At 40.1% G+C, this 20,817-nt stretch overlaps 1 protein-coding gene across 1 annotated transcript; it reads left to right on the forward strand.

The window, feature by feature from the left end:
• Window positions 1–1,131: 1,131 nt before the first annotated feature.
• Window positions 1,132–2,759, forward strand: LOC149397862 (Bifunctional inhibitor/lipid-transfer protein/seed storage 2S albumin superfamily protein). Its single transcript, XM_089615082.1, has 2 exons — window positions 1,132–2,007; window positions 2,530–2,759. Exon 1 carries the CDS (start codon window positions 1,239–1,241, stop codon window positions 1,992–1,994), a length of 756 nt encoding a protein of 251 aa, XP_089471208.1. The 5' UTR covers window positions 1,132–1,238; the 3' UTR covers window positions 1,995–2,007; window positions 2,530–2,759.
• Window positions 2,760–20,817: the final 18,058 nt, after the last annotated feature.

The raw sequence follows: 20,817 nt of genomic DNA on the forward strand, positions 1-20,817 counted from the left end.
GGATATTCATGCTAAAGTCTACGTATGATCACGTAGCAATTTACTTATTTAATGGAAATTTTATTATGATAATTATTTCTTTAATATGATCTTATCCTCATTAGCTGAGACTCGCCATATAACTGAACTTTGACCCAGGGAGCTCATCAAATATATTCACACACGAAGTTTCATAATAATCTGACATGATTTATCTTAGTTTTGTTTTTTATATACTTCAACAACAGCAGGAAAAAAAAATTAGATTATAATAAAAATTGACTGATTTCAACCAAGACACGCGACCAATTATCTATCGTAACTTCTGCGAAGTTTCACTTTTTCTTAATGTAAAAAATTCATATACTTCCAACACCAAACAAAACGAGCAGATTATCTCAACTTGTGAATCAACGTAGAGGCAGAGAAATACTATTACACAAAAGTTCAAGCAGTTGTAGAGGGAAAAAAACAGTTAGATATAAAGTACTACGTAATAAAAGTCTTTGAAATAAGTCAATTTTTATTACAGAACTCGATCACCTATCAAATCTATATGGTATACATAGAAAAATATTATAATAATATTTCTGTTGCTATTTTCATAATATAATAATTAAACATGTTTAACCAAAAAAAAAAATCTGCTTTAAGAAAACAAATACCAGGGATTTTTTTTAGTCCTAGGGATAAAATATATAGCGGAATAAATAATTACAGTTATTCCACGTTAAGCATAAGATAAATTATCTGCTCGATCTTCATGATCTATTAAATAATCATTCAGAATCAGAATCAGAAGTCAAGCCAAAGATGAATGCTCTAAACTAGCTAGAGATAACGAAAAATAGTGCACAAAGCCAAACTTGAGGGGTAACATTGTAATTTATAATTTCTTTCTCCAAAATATAAAATCACACACTATTTGGATATATGGTGTGATTGTTCCCTCATATTGCATTATTGTTATCTGTGAGATCGATCGAGCAGTAGCAGTTTTGCCAACTAGCAAAATTTTGGCTGCCTTCGTTATTTTGAGCTTATTAGCCAATATCCCCATCTTCACGTGATTTGGTTTCTCATCAAATAAATCTCAATCACTCATTCATACATCTCTCTCACTCCACTCTTCAATCCCACTCATATTCCTATATATATAAACCTCTTTGTAGCTTCTAATACTAAGACCCTCCTACCGTATTCTCTACACACTCACACTTCTGAGAGAAAACCCTAGAGAGAGAGGAGAGAAACCAAAAATGGGGTCTTATTCTTCTTCTTCCAAGTCTCACATTGCCATTCTTTTCCTTTGTGTTCTCTTCGTTTCGTCGGTCACTCCCATCCTTGGTTGCGGGTCTTGCCCGAGCAAGAAACCCCCCACCAAGCCCACGAAACCGAAGACTCCCTCCAAGCCGAAATCTCCCATAACCGTCCCCCCAATCCACGTCCCGATTCCCCCAGTCACCGTTCCCAAACTCCCCCCAGCCGGTGGCCTCCCCCCATTGCCCAAAGTCCCCATTCCCCCAGTCGGCAACCTCCCTCCATTGCCCAAAGTCCCCATTCCCCCAGTTGGTGGCCTTCCCCCAGTCGGCGACCTTCCCCCGTTGCCCAAAGTCCCCATCCCTCCAGTGAGCGGCCTCCCCATCCCTCCAGTGAGCGGCCTCCCTATCCCCCCAATTGGCGGCCTCCCCACGCCCCCAGGCGCCCCCGGGACACCTTGCCCACCCGGCTCCCCTGGGGGCCCCCCGGCGGAGAAGTCATGCCCTATCGACACCTTGAAGCTCGGAGGATGCGTGGACATCCTCGGAGGAATGGTCCACGTGGTGCTTGGGGACCCAGCTACCAATAAGTGTTGCCCAGTGCTGAAGGGGCTCGTTGAGCTGGAGGCCGCCGCGTGCCTGTGCACCACCCTCAAGCTGAAGGCCTTGAACCTCAACATCTACGTTCCCATCGCTCTTCAGCTCCTCGTCGCGTGTGGCAAGACTCCTCCTCCTGGCTACACATGCTCTATCTAAGTGAAGAAAAAGAGTAAGTCTATTTATTATTAACTTGATTGGATAAACTTCCTCTAGCCCTAGTGTTCATATTTGTTTATGAGCCTTTACATGTTCATAATAATAATAATAATGTGGTGCTAGGTATTAATTCTTCATTGTTAGACACGTTTCTTTTGTTCGAATTAACCCCTAAAGCTTGCCTAGGGTTCTTATTACTTCTGAAGTAACTTATTTCTGTTTTGTATGATGATTTAATGCGAAGCGTTTGTGAGAAGTTCAAACTATAGAGTGTAATTAACATTAGTCCAAAAATGTAGTTTTGACATGTTTATTAAATGATAACCTCTTGGTAGGTTAATTCCGAAACAGAACAAAGGATTAGAAGGATGGTAATCTTTTTTTTTTTTTTGGAAAGTACAAATACATCTCCTAAAATGTGAGTTCATATATCTGGAAAAAACCACGATCAGTTACAATATTTGAAAACTCTCTCTCTCTCTCGGATTCGATCTTGTATGACTCAAATACTGATTTGGTGATAATGTAATTGCAGGCACAATGCGAGTCTGAATATGTTTTGGACGAATTCGTCATGATAGGATGCCGAGTTGTCATTTATCTCTCCCTCTCTCTCTCTCTCTGTTATTTTTTTCTCACTTTCTCTCTCTCCTTTGAATTATTTGTTTATTGGTACTGCAGTGATTTGTTGTTAAAGGCGCTAAACACGTGTCTTGTTGTGCATACTGTACCAAGTATTTGTTTTTAATTTATTGAAATTATTGCCTCTCTCTCTCTCTCTCTCTCTCTGTGTCACCTTTTAATATTTATAAGTTTTATACCTCGAATGTTTGCTGGTGAATATAGTCTTATCAATTTTTAGACATGAGTGTGACGTGAAAGAAGCGTAGTTATTATCAACTACACGCGTATGAAACTGCCCCATAATATTAGTTTATAATTGTTTGGCGATTTTCAGTATTTTGGAGTTCGAATTTTCTATGCCTGATTATTTATCAAGAAAGTATAATGAAACCAAACTGCGATAATCTTACCAGTACGAGTAAAAACAATAATATACGTATGTTTGTTGATCTTGCAACAGAAAATAATTTTTTTTAGAAATTTAAATTAAATTTTCTATTGTGTTGAAATTATAATGAGTAAAAGAGAATAGAGAAAGTCACACGTGTGATACTGGAGAAACCTAAAATCTCGAGTGACATGAACGAATTTGCTGAACTTTTATTTTCCATACATTTTCTGAGAAAAATAAAATCTCAATTTTAAGTGGTCTACTTTTCTCAAATAAGATCTCAAAATTTATTCTCTCGACTTTTTCTCAACCCAGACATTACCAGAAAAATATAATTGATTATCATTTAACAACGTCTCAATATTTTTCAGGTTCCCAGGTCACGAGCAATTGTTGTTCCCAGCAATGACTATTACTTTAGAAAGTAGTGCTAGCTTTATCTCCGCAGTATATTACAAGTTACAACTTAGTTTTATTTATTTATTAATTAATGAGTAAATTTACAAATAAATCCTTCTAATTAAATACAAAAGAATATATTGGAAATTTTCCGTATATTCTCTTTTTTTATCATTAGATCTCCTGCGTATATGGGTGCTAATAATAATAATAATAATAAATATGCAAGCAATGAGCAGTGTCAAGGTTTTCACGGTTAAAGCTAAAATAAAAGGGACCACGGTAATGTGAGGCACATGAACGTTGCTTGTATCCTTTTCCACAGAAATATGTGGTGTCTATGGGTTTTTCTCTTGCTAGATTTTTCGTTTGAAAATACACAAGCCAAAATGATGAACCTGGTGTCATAAGGACCAACAAATGCTTGGTTTCATAATGGTTTTTTTTTTTATAAAAAAGCTCCTAAGAAAATATACTTAAAAAATTCAAAAATATTTAAATTACAAGAAATTAAACTCAACACAAAATTAAAAAATTACTTAATAAAGAAGAAAATATATAGATCACAAACAGAATGCACCAACATTTTTTGTAACCAGATTGTTAAGGCAAAAAAAAATTTTGTCTTCACTTGATACAATGCTCACAATGAGCAACAAAATGGGCTAGCTAAGTTCGTATAGCACCACCCACCCCTGCGTTTGAGTCCCTGCAAAGTAGTGTGTTAAAAAAAGTCATGTACGTTCTTTGTGATTTTTACAACTTCTCTACCTCTGAATTCTCTATAAATCGAGGATCTCTTACACATATGATATATACATACACATCAAACCCCTTTTCGAAGGAAAAAAACTTATACTGCATCCAAAAATGCAACATTATATTATTTTGTGTTCATGCAATAAAATCTATTGTAACATTTATAGAGTTATTGAAAATTATTATAACCTTAAACCATAAACCCTAAAATGTATATATATCATAGATATTCTTTTTCTCGTAGTTTTTAGAGATATCAAGTGTATCCCTTAACATAATCAGTAATACCACGTTTATATCCTAACAAAAATCTTATTAAGTTAAATATGACACTATATGACTTTCAGTTGAATTTCTTGGAAAAAAATTGTTAAAAAGATAATCATATTGACAATCGGAGGGTAAAAATTTTCAAGAAATTCAACCGAAAGTCGTAAAAAGGTCATATTTGACTTAATAAGACTTTTTATGGTATAAACATATTATTAATGATGATGATAACCGATGCACCTAATATTTCTAAAAACAATGAGAATAATTGCTGCATATAGATTAAATAAAAAGGATATATATGATATTTTCTCTAGTACTTTTCATCTACTTCACAAACCCTCGTTCTTCATTCTCCATACATATTTGTTTTCTCCCACGCTCAAACCTCTGAAATGTCCATTTACCATAGAAAAAATAAACATACATACTTTAGAAAACCAATGATCTTAACATTTTGTCAAATTTGTATGTATGTTACTCAATATGTTTTTAATAGCTAAAACCTTTGATAAGTAGTTTGAATTTCATTATTTTTTTAGTATATGTTGTTATGGTATATATCGTCGATAAGTAGTTTGAATTTCATTTTTTTTTTTTTTTGCATTTTTTCGGCTTCAACAACTTTATGTATAATAATCGTTATGATTTCTAAATTTCACTACACAAATGTTCAAAGTATTTTAAATAGTTCCGCGTTTTTGGCACAACATAGTTTTTAACATCTAAGTAAACGTCTTTTTTAAATAGCTACAAAAATTAATTTAGATTGAAATTTTTATAAGACATAAAATGAAATTTTTTTCATAAGATTAGATTTTTGGTGATTTTTAGGTCAACAAAAAATGTGTCTGTGAATTTTTATAGGATCGGTGAGCAAGCCTGATTCAGAATTTTATCGTCTAAAGCTTGTATATATATATATATATATATATATATATATATATATATATATATATATATATATATATATATATATATATATATTTTAATTGATACTTCAAAGTCATTTCTTATTCATAAGAAAATGTTCAAATATCAATTCCTAGTTTATGGAATTTTTTTCAAAAGTTTTCTCATATATTTTTACACAATATGTCTAATCAATCCGAGCTAGCGATTAAAATTTCGCAAATATAACGCAACATGTTAAATTAACTATTTCCTCATATACCTAACCTACCGCACATTTACTATAAATACCACATAGTTTTAATTTATATTGAAATGTGATTTCTATATATAATATATACTTGTGGTATGCTCCAAAAACTGCAAAATACCCCAACAATATCTTAGTTATACCTGGTAAAGTATGAGTCGTGGTGTGATAGCTGTAAATGATATTTTAATTATTTGTTTGAATACATGAGCCTAGCGTTGCTTAGTAAGCTCGAGTGTTTTATCGAAGACGGTTCATCACAAACTTGGGCAGATATTCACAAATCGAAGTAATGCAAGCGCCCTTGTTTTCTTACGTGCGAAGCTTAGGCTTGGATTTTCTAAGGTGGAAAGATATTATGTCCAAACAGGCGTTCCTCATTTGAGCGAATTCTTGTTTCTTAGTTGGTGATGATGGCCGAATTCAGGATTTGAAAAGGAATGGGAGTTGCAGGGCTAGTCTCACTATCCAGAGCATGTTTATCCCGAACACATGTATATGGGACCATGGAAAACTCCTCTATGTTTTTTTTAATCAAGGATCTATAGAGACTTGAGTTATTGGAATAAACCATTGCCTTCTCATAGGTAGGACCTGCTAACTTACTATGTTAGAGGTTAGATCGCAGGCACCACTTAGTCAAATAGGCCTATTTGAAACTCCCGCAAACTCCACTCAATCCCAATCTTCCAAAGGAGCTTAAATTTTAGAATACACATGTGAAGATAAGTGCAATGCCACATCAGCCGAGTTGAGCGAGCTGGGCGAGCTATGTTGAGCGAGCTGGTCGATCTGCGAGTTAGGCGAGCTGAGCTAAGGAGCTGGGCGAGCTGCGAGGTAGGCGAGCTGATAGCGAGCTGGTAGAAAAACGGTTATAACTAACCTGAGGTAGCTTGGGCGACACGTCAGCACTGAATCGTTCTATATAATCTTCTTTAATTGCTTGCGTTAGTCAAGTCATTAATTATGTATTGTATTCATGAGTTTCTGAGAGAAGAAAGAGAGAAAAACAGAGAATCGCAAACAAGGGTTTGACGATCTAGAGTGTTTGTCTCGACGGTGATCGAGTGATCTTCTTGTAAACTCCGATTGGATATAGTGGAAGCAAATAGGGAAATCTCATCCCTGACTGGATTAGGATCCGAGTTGGATCTGAACCAGGATAAAATCTGGTTGTGTTCGTTCTTACTTATTAGTCTGAATTCGTGATTGCTTGCATCTTAAGGTATCTCGCGTGTTCAAATCGTTGTTCTGGTTTGGTTTTAGGGATCGTTTTTTCAACAAACTGGTATCAGAGCCTCACCGCAAAGCCACGCTGAGGAAGACGTAGATGATCGAAATCAAATCAAGCACAATTGTCATCGATCACGAGACGCGATCAAATCTTTCGCAGACCTAACATCGGAAATCTCAAGATCGGCGAACAATGTCTACATTCAAGTCAGACATCGAGAAATTTGATGGCAAGAACGATTTCTTGCTATGGAAGGAAAAGATGACAGCACATTTGGGAATCCTAGGGCTCGATGACACGCTCAAAGGACTCGCCAAAATGCCACAGACAATGTCAGACGAAAAGAAAGAGGAAGTCATGAAGAAGGCAAGAAACACCATCATCCTGAGTCTTGGCGATCAGGTTTTGAGGAAGGTGATCAAGGAGAAAACAGCCGCTGCAATGTGGTTGAAACTCGAGCAGCTCTACATGACAAAGACCCTTCCCTCAAGAATCTATCTGAAGCAAAAGTTCTACAGCTTCAAGATGGACGAAGGTAAAACTCTTGATGATAACATCAATGATTTCACCAAATTGATTTCAGATCTGGAGAGCCTAGAGGTAGAGATAGATGAAGAAGACCAGGCCATCTTCCTCATGAACTCGCTGCCTAAGCCCTATGAGCAACTGAAAGACACTCTCAAGTATGGGAAGGAGACCCTATCTCTTGATGAGGTGATCAGTGCAGCCTATTCAAAAGAACTTGATTTAAAGTCAAATGGCAAGATAACCAAGGATGCATCAGAAGGCCTTAATGTAAGAGGACGACCAGAAAAGAAATCAAGTGGCAAGAACAAGGGAAGGTCAAAGTCCAAAGACTCTTCATCAACAACAGTTACTTGCTGGAACTGCAACAAGGAAGGCCATTACAGGAGAAATTGCCCAGAGAAGAAACAGGAAAAAGGGGATGGGAAGACAAAGAAGAATAACAACAACTCCAAGAATGGAGATGTTGCAAATATCCTTGATGGTCTTGATACATGTGATGTCCTCTCAGTTTCTAACACTGACCCACATGAACAATGGATTCTTGATACTGGATGTACTTATCACATGACCCCAAGAAAGGATTTCTTTTGTGATTATCAGGATTACACAGGTAGCAAAGTTCTTATGGGAAACAATGACAGTTGCGATGTCATTGGCCTTGGATCTATTATCCTCAAGATGTCTGATGGAACTCAACATACTCTGACTGATGTGAGACACATACCAGACCTCAAGAGAAACCTGATCTCTTTAGGAACTCTTGATGCTCTGGGCTATAACTTCAAGAGCCAAGGTGGAGTTCTCAGAATCTACAAAGGTGTGCTCCAAGTGATGAAGGGAAAACTGGAACATGGGCTCTATGTGCTAGAGGGTGAAACCTTCACTGGAGAAGCTAGCACCATCAACATGAAGCCAAAGCGAGCTGAGGTGTGGCACAGGAGACTTGGACATATGAGTGTCCAAGGAATGACCGAACTCAATAAGCAGGGAGTGCTAAAGGTAACTGGTTTGTCTGATTTTCAACTATGTGAAAACTGTGTTCTTGGCAAGTCTCACAGGTTGAAGTTCCCAAAGGCAATCCACAATACAAAAGGCACCCTAGACTACATTCATTCAGACCTGTGGGGCTCACCAAATGTTCCACACTCTCTCTCAAAATGCTAGTATTTCATCACATTTATTGATGATTTCTCAAGAAAGGTATGGATTTACTTTCTGAAGACCAAAAATCAGGCATTCAGCAAATTCTTGGAGTGGAAGGCACTTGTAGAGACACAGACTGAGAGAAAGATAAAGAGGCTGAGAACTGACAATGGCCTAGAGTTCTGCAATGAAGAATTTGATTCTTACTGCACACAGCAAGGAATTGCAAGAAAGCACACCTGTTCAGGGACTCCTCAACAGAATGGCCTAGCTGAGAGGATGAACAGAACCATATGCTTTCTGATTCTGGTTTACCTAAATCATTCTGGACCGAGGCAGCTTTTACTGCTTGTTACTTGATCAACAGGTCACCATCTGCTGCCCTGGATTTTGAGGTACCTGAGAAGAAATGGTCTGGGCACAACACAACATATGAACACTTGAGACCTTTTGGCTGTGTTGCATATGTTCACACCAGTCAAGGAAAGCTCAATCCCAGAGCAAGAAAAGGAGTGTTCTTAGGCTACCCTGAAGGAGTCAAAGGCTACAAAGTGTGGCTGCTAGAGGAGAAGAAATGTGTCACCTCAAGAGACGTGAGGTTCAATGAAGGAGTCTTCTACAAGGCACAGAACCAAGATCAACCTGACACAGACACAACAACAACCACAGGTGTTGATAATGGAGCCAACACTGAAGATCAAGTCAGTACAGAAACTCCAAGCACTGATCAAGGTGGAGCTGCTGAAGAAGATCTTGGAGATGTTCCAGGAAATGAAGAAGAAGACCAAGCCTTTGACACTTTCTCAGATGGCATTGATCCTCATGCAGAACAACTCAGGGACTATGTCCTTGCAAGAGATAGAGAAAGGAGGGTCAGCAAACCAAATGCAAGGTATGCACAAGCTGACCTCATTGCCTTTGTGTCACGACCCGCGACCTCTCGTCGCCGGTTCACGAGCCGCGACGGTGGGTTACGTCACAAGTCACAACGTCACTATAATAATATATCTCATATCCACAGGAATAACATTATATAACCATAATCAACGCAATACTTATATTAAACATAATACGATAACATATAAGTATTATAAGTCGTTATATAAAACCTGGTAAATTTTTCGTTTTTCTCAATTCAAACTTTGAGTCTCACTACGACTCTAAATATTTACATAACCGCTCTTGGGTTTACGTATAATTACAGGAAATAGTTTTAGGGGCGTAGTTTACGGAAGGGGTTCAACAAAATATAGTTATAACTATAGAAGAGGTTGATCCCGAGTGAGTCTCCACTAGCCCAAAGGTCAAGAGATACACGTCCGGTCTTCGTCTTCAGTTCTGTTATTCACATCGCCGTCTTGCCCTTCTCTACATTACCAAGGGTCATAAAACTATGAGTCGATTGACTCAGCAAGTGGGAGTCTAACTTAGAAAATAAAGCGACTAAATGCCATGTGATATCATGTGACGTGCAAACAAGCAAATAATAATGCATGGATGCAAATCTAACAAGTCTAGAGCATGACTCTTGTGTATACACTTTAACTAGAACTTGTCGTCTTTAAGGTTACACACATCCCCCGCTATAACCTTCAGAACGACAAGAGACCAGCCTTAGACTTCGAGCAGCAGTCGTCCGGCGGCCTAAGAGTTTTAACGTTTGTCTGGGATCCACTAATGGTACCAACTTCATTCGGCGTCGGCGCAACCCCCAGGCCCTCATAGCCCGTCAAGGTGCGTCCTTCAGGTCCTCATAACCTGGCATTAAGATCGGGTGCGACTCTTGGTCGACTTCCCGATAAATGAGTACTCAGCGCCATCCCCCAGGCCCTCATAGCCCGTCAGGGTTCATTTCGTTTTGGTACCATCGACGCAACAATTCTTTAAGGTTCGGGTACTCTGTTGCACTCAGAGTACACACCTATGCTACTTACAGGAGAGCGACTCAGGATAAATCCTGAAACAAATTTCATTTCCCTTTTATGCTCGTTAGTGTTTTAGGTTGAAGACTCGGGATATGACTCCCGGTACTTCTACCCTCGATTTGAATTCGAGAGTTAAACACGGCTCTCCTGTCTCCCCCGTTCTAACGGGTCATCACAGCTAAGGAAATTATATCACATATCAGAGGCTGGGTTTCACAAATCTCATGTTTGAACTTATTGAGCGAACTCACGCTAAGTTTTCAGGAAAAGCGGCCGAAGCCTTAATCTTTGAGATTATTCGATTTTAAAGCTTTTCCTATTCTTGTTTACTAACAAACAATAATGCAAGTAAACAGGGTTATTCCCTTGGTATGTAGTTGACTTAAGTCTCCACACTTACCCGGAAAAGATCGTCTGAAAATCTATTGACTTCCGGAGTTCCCTTGCTTTTCACGCTTCCCGACACTCTACACGTCCTGGAGCGTTATCACGTTCTGAAGCGTCGAGAAACTAAAACCCAAAGTTGAAATCTCATCAGTCAATGATCCGGAAGGTGATGACAAGCTTAAGGTTCGTTATCGGGATTCATTGCGAGTCGGTTCAGGGGTTCGAGAATTTAATTCACTAAGAAATAATCTGAAATAGTACAAACCGAGAATTCTAAATGAATTAACCAAAATTAAATTCTCGAAGATCTCTTAATTAAATAATTGATAATCCTTGAATACAAATCTCAAATCCAAAATCAAGACTCGAGTCTAACGCTACAAAGCGATAAACGACTCACGAGTGAGATCGAGCTTTAAAAATCTGTTATGAATTCTCTAACTTTCCAGCTTCCACGCGTTTAGTTCCGCCGGCTCTCGCTCGTCTCGACCTGATCTGTGACTGAGCTGTGAAATTCAGAAAACGAATATCGAATCAATTATAACATCCAACTCCCGACTCGACTTAGAAACCGAAATCGAACCACTAACACAATTCTTAAATCCAATATAACTTGTCACATAAATGTCTTATAATCATCAAACAACTCCAGAAATTCAAGAGCCCCAACAATTCAAATCTCCAAACCACTCCATGAAATTCGGCCAAAAATTCAAACTAAATCCAAGATATTCGAGTTCAATACTCCAATTCAAATTATCAACATCACCAATCAAGCTCAAACATCCATAAATCACATTCAATTCCTCAAGAATCCCCTTAGAACTCGAAATCCCCAAATCAAATTCCAAATCCCTAAACTTCAAAATTGATTTCGGAGAAGAAATTTCCTCACCTTGCTTGCTATGAAATCGATCTCCTCGGCACGTTCTCACTTGATTTCCGGTGTCCTTCCTCGGTCAGCGGCCACGGCGACTCGACGGCGGCGACTCTTCTCCTCGGCGAGGCGCGCGCGCGGTGGCTGTGAGTTGCGCGAGAGGCAGAGCGACGAAGGAGAGGAAGACGAGGAAGAAAGAAGAAAGGACGAGGTGGTGGTGGCTGAGTGGCGCGGCTGGTGGTGAGCGGCGGCGATTGAATTTTTTTTTTCTTTGTTCCTTCTTTCTTGCAGGTCGCGCGATAGTGAGGAAGAGAAGAAGATAAGTTTCTTCTTTGCACGTGAAGAAGAAAAGAGAAGGGGAAAGAACATTGGAGAAGAAGGAAAATAAATTATTTATTTATTAAATTCACTTTTCCTCCATCTTCTAAAATCAACCCCACTCTCACGTTTTTATTCTCAAATAGCTCCAAACACGTTACAATCACGTCCTTGTCACAAAATTTTGTGACTAAAACCCGTACTCGCTCGAACTTTTAATTAAGTTATTCAAACCGAGACTTTCCTCGTTCATTCTTGATTAATTTAAATATATTTAAGGTTTCTCGGAAATAATTCTCGTCCTTGAGAATTTATTTCTTAAATTAAATTCCGGCATATTTCCTCGGAAAATAATTTATTATTCGAGACGAACTCGATAAATCCTTTATTTATTCCGAGATTTTCCATCACCTTAAGATAATTTAAATTAACTCGATAAACTTCAACGTCTATAATTCATTCAAGAACTTACTTGTAACACACGAAAGCTCATTTATTAACCGTAAATTACAAACGGCGAGATTCAAAAGTTTATCCTTTACAATCCCTACCCCCTTAAAAGAGTTTCGTCCTCGAAACTTAAAATAGAGTAGGGTACTTCTTTTGCATCTCACTCTCGAGCTCCCATGTAGCTTCCTCTACAGCATGCCTCTTCCACAAAACCTTGACCAAAGGGATGGTCTGGTTCCTTAAGACTTTATCTTTGCGATTAAGAATCGCTACAGCTGGCTCTTCATATCTGACTTCAGGAGAGATCTCAACCTCTTGCTCTTGTAGAACATGCGAAGGGTCAAACACATACTTCTGTAACATGGATACGTGGAATACATTATAAAGGTTGGGCATATACGGCGGCAACGCCAAGCGATAAGTTGTCTTGCCTACACGCTCAATGATCTCAAAAGGTCCAACATACCTTGGACTGAGCTTCTCTTTCTTTCTAAACCTCATAACTCCTCGCATGGGTGAGATCTTCAGAAAAACTTTCTCTCCGGCTCCAAACTCTAGAGGTCTTCTATGTCTGTCAGCGTAGTTTTTCTGACGACCTTGAGATGTCTTCATCTCGAACCTTCAATTGATGGTATCCCGAACGCAAGACAATCTTTGAGAACGATGTCGCTCATGTGATCAAAAAGATCGTTGATCCGTAGCAACGGATACTTGTTCTTGATCGTTACTTGGTTCAACCCACGGTTGTCAATACAGAGCCGTAAGGAACCATCTGCCTTCTTAACGAACAAGACAGGCGCTCCCTAAAAAAAAATCAAGGAAATCTCTAGCAACTGGAATCTCATGCGGCTGTGGTTTGACTGTCTTCGTGACGTCTACCACGCTTGCAAGGTAACCAGTGCAACCCTGATGCATCATCTTCACGGCTTTCAGCGCCGATACGATCGAAAAACTCGATTTTCGAGAGGAACCTTGGAACTACAGCGTTCCAAGTCCTGGATTCTTGAACAGAACCAACTTCTTTCGGCAATCTATGATTGCATGGTGGGTATTTAACCAGTCCATTCCAAGAATTACGTCATAGTCTACCATTTCCAATTCTATCAAGTCTGCTTTCATCATCCGGTCATGAACTCAGATGGGCACATCTTTATACCAGCATAATGACTGGTACTTTTCTCCAGAAGGCGTAGCCGTAACGAACGGGTACGAGAATTCCTTCTGATGCTCACCTAACTAATCAGACTTCCTAGATGCGATGAATGAATGCGTGGTTCCTGAATCTATAATGCATATGCAGAGAAGGAATGCACGAAAATCTGACCTGTTATAGCGGTGGACGACCCTGCTCGCACCTAATCTTCACGGATGGAGAAGACTCTGGCATTGCCTTTCGGTTGCTCTTTGGGTGCAGGGGTCTTCACTTCTGGATTCTCACATACTCGGGACAGATGTCCCTCTTTCCCGCATCTGAAACACACTAGCGCACGAGCATAACACTCTACCTCGTGCGATCTGCCACACCTTTGGCATACGGTCATCTGATTACTTCCAGATGTCATAGGCTTCTTACTGGGAGGCCCTGACTCTCCGCTATCTTCACGTCCTCTGTTCTGGTTCATCGACTGTGATTGATTTCCAGAACTTCCTTGAGGTCGATAACTCAAGCCTTGTTGGGACCTCATTCCGTCTCCTCGCTGTGGCCGACTCTCCCATCTTGATGGGGATCTGAATCTTTTTCTCGATTCGCTCTGCTTTAGGCCCGCAGCTTCTGAAGGTGTCGCAGCAATTGGTTTCGGTGCCGGAGTTCGATTACCCTCGCGCCAACCAGCAATCCGCAAAGCTCTTTGCACGGCGTTGGCGTAAGAACGAGGTCCATCATCTCCGCTATCCACTTGGCTCACGATATCCACATTGAGCCCGTGCATGTATTTCATCTTTCTAGCATGATCAGTAGGGACTAGGGAAGGAGCGAACCTAGATAACATGTCGAACTTTGTCGTATATTCTGATACCGACATTGAGCCTTGACGCAGGTTCATAAACTCGCGTACCTTGTTCGACAGGTTAGCTTCACTCAGATACTTCCCGTGGAAGAGATTGAGGAAATGAACCCACGTCATTGAGTGAACATCCTCAGTCGACGCCATCACCTCCCACCAGCCCCTGGCCTCATCCTCCAGTTGATTCACAGCGCAAGCCACTCTCTCGGTATCGGACAGCTGCATGTAGTTGAAGATCTGCTGCATCTTCTTAACCCAATTCTCAGCTGCAGCTGGATCCCCATGGCTGTCAAACGTCGGAGGCTTCTGCTTACGAAACCTCTCGTATACCGGCTCGCTCACAGGAGGAATGACGTCAGGAATCTGGAAATTGAGCTCCTCAAGAGGCTCCATATGTACTGGCGGTGGATTCTCATGTCGTTCCTCTGGAACTGGAGGCGCTGGTTGCTGTGGAGGCGGCGCGTTCAACCTCATTAAGAGATCCGCGATCGTGCGGTTTGCTCTTCCAGCTGCTGCACGAGCCTCTGACTCAACTCATCTCTTTGGGTCGCGTCAGCAGCTTGTCTCTCCAGCGTGCGTCTGATCTCCGCGAGATCCGCCGCTGTAACATTCTCGGCATTTGTTGGGTCTCGCCTAGGGCCCATGCCTTCTTAACCTTCAACTGGAAGAAAGCATACTCAAATCTCAAATCATAACATCGAGAATGCGAGAAAAGAACATATCAACACACGATCATATCTCAAAACGAGATCTCATAAACATTTCTCATATCTTCATCAAGTCAAAAGAGACATGCAACCTGCATTCGTGCATCTACTATTTACACGTCACATGGCAACTAACGCTATCTACACAAATCTATAGACTCCCAAAAAAAAGACTAGCCTAACCCGAGGCTTAGTCGGACAGATCTCAAAAAGGGTACTCATGTCGCTGTTTACTAACTATCCGCGTCCTATCAACAACAAGGCAACATTAAGCTCAGTATGATCCCACAATCCGTACCAGAACGTGTATCTCAAGTCTACATGAAAGGTTAAACCTGGGCTCTGATACCACAAAACCTGTCACGACCCGCGACCTCTCGTCGCCGGTTCACGAGCCGCGACGGTGGGTTACGTCACAAGTCACAACGTCACTATAATAATATATCTCATATCCACAGGAATAACATTATATAACCATAATCAACGCAATACTTATATTAAACATAATACGATAACATATAAGTATTATAAGTCGTTATATAAAACCTGGTAAATTTTTCGTTTTTCTCAATTCAAACTTTGAGTCTCACTACGACTCTAAATATTTACATAACCGCTCTTGGGTTTACGTATAATTACAGGAAATAGTTTTAGGGGCGTAGTTTACGGAAGGGGTTCAACAAAATATAGTTATAACTATAGAAGAGGTTGATCCCGAGTGAGTCTCCACTAGCCCAAAGGTCAAGAGATACACGTCCGGTCTTCGTCTTCAGTTCTGTTATTCACATCGCCGTCTTGCCCTTCTCTACATTACCAAGGGTCATAAAACTATGAGTCGATTGACTCAGCAAGTGGGAGTCTAACTTAGAAAATAAAGCGACTAAATGCCATGTGATATCATGTGACGTGCAAACAAGCAAATAATAATGCATGGATGCAAATCTAACAAGTCTAGAGCATGACTCTTGTGTATACACTTTAACTAGAACTTGTCGTCTTTAAGGTTACACACATCCCCCGCTATAACCTTCAGAACGACAAGAGACCAGCCTTAGACTTCGAGCAGCAGTCGTCCGGCGGCCTAAGAGTTTTAACGTTTGTCTGGGATCCACTAATGGTACCAACTTCATTCGGCGTCGGCGCAACCCCCAGGCCCTCATAGCCCGTCAAGGTGCGTCCTTCAGGTCCTCATAACCTGGCATTAAGATCGGGTGCGACTCTTGGTCGACTTCCCGATAAATGAGTACTCAGCGCCATCCCCCAGGCCCTCATAGCCCGTCAGGGTTCATTTCGTTTTGGTACCATCGACGCAACAATTCTTTAAGGTTCGGGTACTCTGCTGCACTCAGAGTACACACCTATGCTACTTACAGGAGAGCGACTCAGGATAAATCCTGAAACAAATTTCATTTCCCTTTTATGCTCGTTAGTGTTTTAGGTTGAAGACTCGGGATATGACTCCCGGTACTTCTACCCTCGATTTGAATTCGAGAGTTAAACACGGCTCTCATGTCTCCCCCGTTCTAACGGGTCATCACAGCTAAGGAAATTATATCACATATCAGAGGCTGGGTTTCACAAATCTCATGTTTGAACTTATTGAGCGAACTCACGCTAAGTTTTCAGGAAAAGCGGCCGAAGCCTTAATCTTTGAGATTATTCGATTTTAAAGCTTTTCCTATTCTTGTTTACTAACAAACAATAATGCAAGTAAACAGGGTTATTCCCTTGGTATGTAGTTGACTTAAGTCTCCACACTTACCCGGAAAAGATCGTCTGAAAATCTATTGACTTCCGGAGTTCCCTTTCTTTTCACGCTTCCCGACACTCTACACGTCCTGGAGCGTTATCACGTTCTGAAGCGTCGAGAAACTAAAACCCAAAGTTGAAATCTCATCAGTCAATGATCCGGAAGGTGATGACAAGCTTAAGGTTCGTTATCGGGATTCATTGCGAGTCGGTTCAGGGGTTCGAGAATTTAATTCACTTATTTCCCGGCTTTTCGGAATTTAAACTTATTCAAGACTCGTACGAATTCGTACCAGAGAATGAGTACGAAATAAAATTCAAATCCTTATTTTAACGAGTCTTAAATAAATTAAAGAAATAATCCGAAATAGTACAAACCGAGAATTCTAAATGAATTAACCAAAATTAAATTCTCGAAGATCTCTTAATTAAATAATTGATAATCCTTGAATACAAATCTCAAATCCAAAATCAAGACTCGAGTCTAACGCTACAAAGCGATAAACGACTCACGAGTGAGATCGAGCTTTAAAAATCTGTTATGAATTCTCTAACTTTCCAGCTTCCACGCGTTTAGTTCCGCCGGCTCTCGCTCGTCTCGACCTGATCTGTGACTGAGCTGTGAAATTCAGAAAACGAATATCGAATCAATTATAACATCCAACTCCCGACTCGACTTAGAAACCGAAATCGAACCACTAACACAATTCTTAAATCCAATATAACTTGTCACATAAATGTCTTATAATCATCAAACAACTCCAGAAATTCAAGAGCCCCAACAATTCAAATCTCCAAACCACTCCATGAAATTCGGCCAAAAATTCAAACTAAATCCAAGATATTCGAGTTCAATACTCCAATTCAAATTATCAACATCACCAATCAAGCTCAAACATCCATAAATCACATTCAATTCCTCAAGAATCCCCTTAGAACTCGAAATCCCCAAATCAAATTCCAAATCCCTAAACTTCAAAATTGATTTCGGAGAAGAAATTTCCTCACCTTGCTTGCTATGAAATCGATCTCCTCGGCACGTTCTCACTTGATTTCCGGTGTCCTTCCTCGGTCAGCGGCCACGGCGACTCGACGGCGGCGACTCTTCTCCTCGGCGAGGCGCGCGCGCGGTGGCTGTGAGTTGCGCGAGAGGCAGAGCGACGAAGGAGAGGAAGACGAGGAAGAAAGAAGAAAGGACGAGGTGGTGGTGGCTGAGTGGCGCGGCTGGTGGTGAGCGGCGGCGATTGAATTTTTTTTTTCTTTGTTCCTTCTTTCTTGCAGGTCGCGCGATAGTGAGGAAGAGAAGAAGATAAGTTTCTTCTTTGCACGTGAAGAAGAAAAGAGAAGGGGAAAGAACATTGGAGAAGAAGGAAAATAAATTATTTATTTATTAAATTCACTTTTCCTCCATCTTCTAAAATCAACCCCACTCTCACGTTTTTATTCTCAAATAGCTCCAAACACGTTACAATCACGTCCTTGTCACAAAATTTTGTGACTAAAACCCGTACTCGCTCGAACTTTTAATTAAGTTATTCAAACCGAGACTTTCCTCGTTCATTCTTGATTAATTTAAATATATTTAAGGTTTCTCGGAAATAATTCTCGTCCTTGAGAATTTATTTCTTAAATTAAATTCCGGCATATTTCCTCGGAAAATAATTTATTATTCGAGACGAACTCGATAAATCCTTTATTTATTCCGAGATTTTCCATCACCTTAAGATAATTTAAATTAACTCGATAAACTTCAACGTCTATAATTCATTCAAGAACTTACTTGTAACACACGAAAGCTCATTTATTAACCGTAAATTACAAACGGCGAGATTCAAAAGTTTATCCTTTACACTTTGCACTAGTGTCAGCTAGTCTCATTTCAGGAGAAGAACCAAGCAATCTCAATGAGGCCAAGAGTTGCAAGGAATGGCCTCTGTGGAAGAAAGCAATGCAGGAGGAGATGGACTCCTTACACAAGAACCAAACTTGGGACATTGTCAAAAGACCTGAAAAGAAGAGAATAGTTAGATCCAAATGGATCTTCAAACTCAAGCCTGGCATTCCAAGAGTGGAGAGTGCCAGATTCAAGGCCAGGCTTGTAGCCAAGGGTTTTTCCCAAGTTGAAGGGGTTGATTACCATGAAGTTTTTTCCCCTGTTGTCAAACATACCTCAATAAGGATTCTTTTATCTTTAACAGCTATGTTTGATCTTGAATTAGAACAGCTTGATGTCAAAACAGCTTTTCTGCATGGAAAGCTTGATGAACAAATTTATATGCAACAACCTGAAGAGTTCGTAGCCCCGGGAGATGAAGAGAAGGTTTGCTTATTGAAGAAGTCCTTGTATGGACTCAAACAATCCCCCAGGCAATGGTATCTCAGGTTTGATCTTTTCATGTTTAACCAAGGCTTCATAAGAAGCAAATTTGACAGCTGTGTCTATATCACAAAATTGAAAAATGGTAATTACATGTACTTGCTTATTTATGTGGATGACATGCTAATTGCTTGTAAAGACAAGTTTCAGATTCAAAAGTTGAAGGATCAACTGAGCTCAGAATTTGACATGAAGGACCTTGGACCTGCCAGCAAGATTTTGGGAATGAATATAGAAAGAGATAGAGACAAGGGCATTCTCAGACTATCTCAAAAGTCTTACTTGGAGAAGGTTGCAAGATCTTTTGGTCTAGACAAGGCAAAGGCTGTCTCAACACCCATTGGAGCTCAGTTCAAACTCATGTCTCTCACAGAACAAGAGCTCAACAATCAGGCAAAGTACATGGAGAAGATCCCATACTCAAACTGTGTTGGAAGTCTGATGTATGGGATGATCAGCACCAGACCTGACATCGCTTATGGAGTCAGCCTAGTAAGCAGGTTCATGAGTAAACCTGGTAAAACTCATTGGGAAGCTGCTAAATGGCTGGTCAGATTAGGGGTGGCAATTTGGGCCGGACACGAGACACGGCACGGTTACGACACGGTTTAAATGGGTTTGGGTCGACCTTAAATGGATCTGGATCCATCCGTGTCGAACACGATTAACACGATTAAATAACGGGTGAACACGACACGAACACGACAACCCATTGGGACCCGATTAGACACGAATATTAAATGGGTTGTTAATGTGTTTGAACTTCTCTTTTGTATTACAAATATTATGTTGGTGGCTTAGTTGATTATAGGGAATATGGAGTATTTTTATTAATTACTTATTCTGACTAATTTTTTAATTAATTTGATTTAGAGAATTTTAATAATTTGAAATAAACATGTCTAAGGGCCTAAACCGATTCACGTGCTCAAACGGGTTTAGTGGTCTAAATGGGTTTGTGGGTCTAAGTGGGTTGTGGGTTACATGGTCCATTAAGACACGATTAATAAATGGGTCTTAATGGGTTGGGTCTGGGTTTGACAAAAACATAGTGGGTCGGGTTTGGGTTTTGCTCCTAGACACGATTAATAAATGGGTCGGGTTTGGGTCTGTCAAAAAATACATGAAAACGAATAGGACACGACACGAACACGACATGTGACCCGAATTGCCAGCCCTAGGTCAGATACATCAAAGGAGCGTCAGATCTGAGCCTGGTATACACCTCAAACCAATCAAGTCACTGCAAGGTTCAGGGTTATTGTGACTCTAATTATGCTGGAGACTTGGACAAGAGAAGGTCTCTATCAGGATATGTGTTCACTGTTGGAGAAAACACAGTGAACTGGAAAGCAAGTCTTCAACATGTGGTTGCCTTGTCCACTACTGAAGCTGAGTATATCTCTTTAACTGAAGCTGTAAAAGAAGGTCTCTGGCTAAAAGGTTTCATGTCCGAACTTGGATATGATCAAGACTGTGCTGAGATCTACTGTGACTCACAAAGTGCAATTCACTTATCG

Source organism: Urtica dioica, chromosome 5 (assembly GCF_054948205.1).
Source record: "Urtica dioica subsp. dioica isolate 48M chromosome 5, U.dioica_male_clone48M_v1_H2, whole genome shotgun sequence".
NCBI lineage: Eukaryota > Viridiplantae > Streptophyta > Magnoliopsida > Rosales > Urticaceae > Urtica > Urtica dioica.

Bases quoted from the DNA above. Each gene is read 5' to 3' on its own strand.
- LOC149397862 (XM_089615082.1), top strand. From the start codon at position 1,239: ATGGGGTCTTATTCTTCTTCTTCCAAGTCTCACATTGCCATTCTTTTC.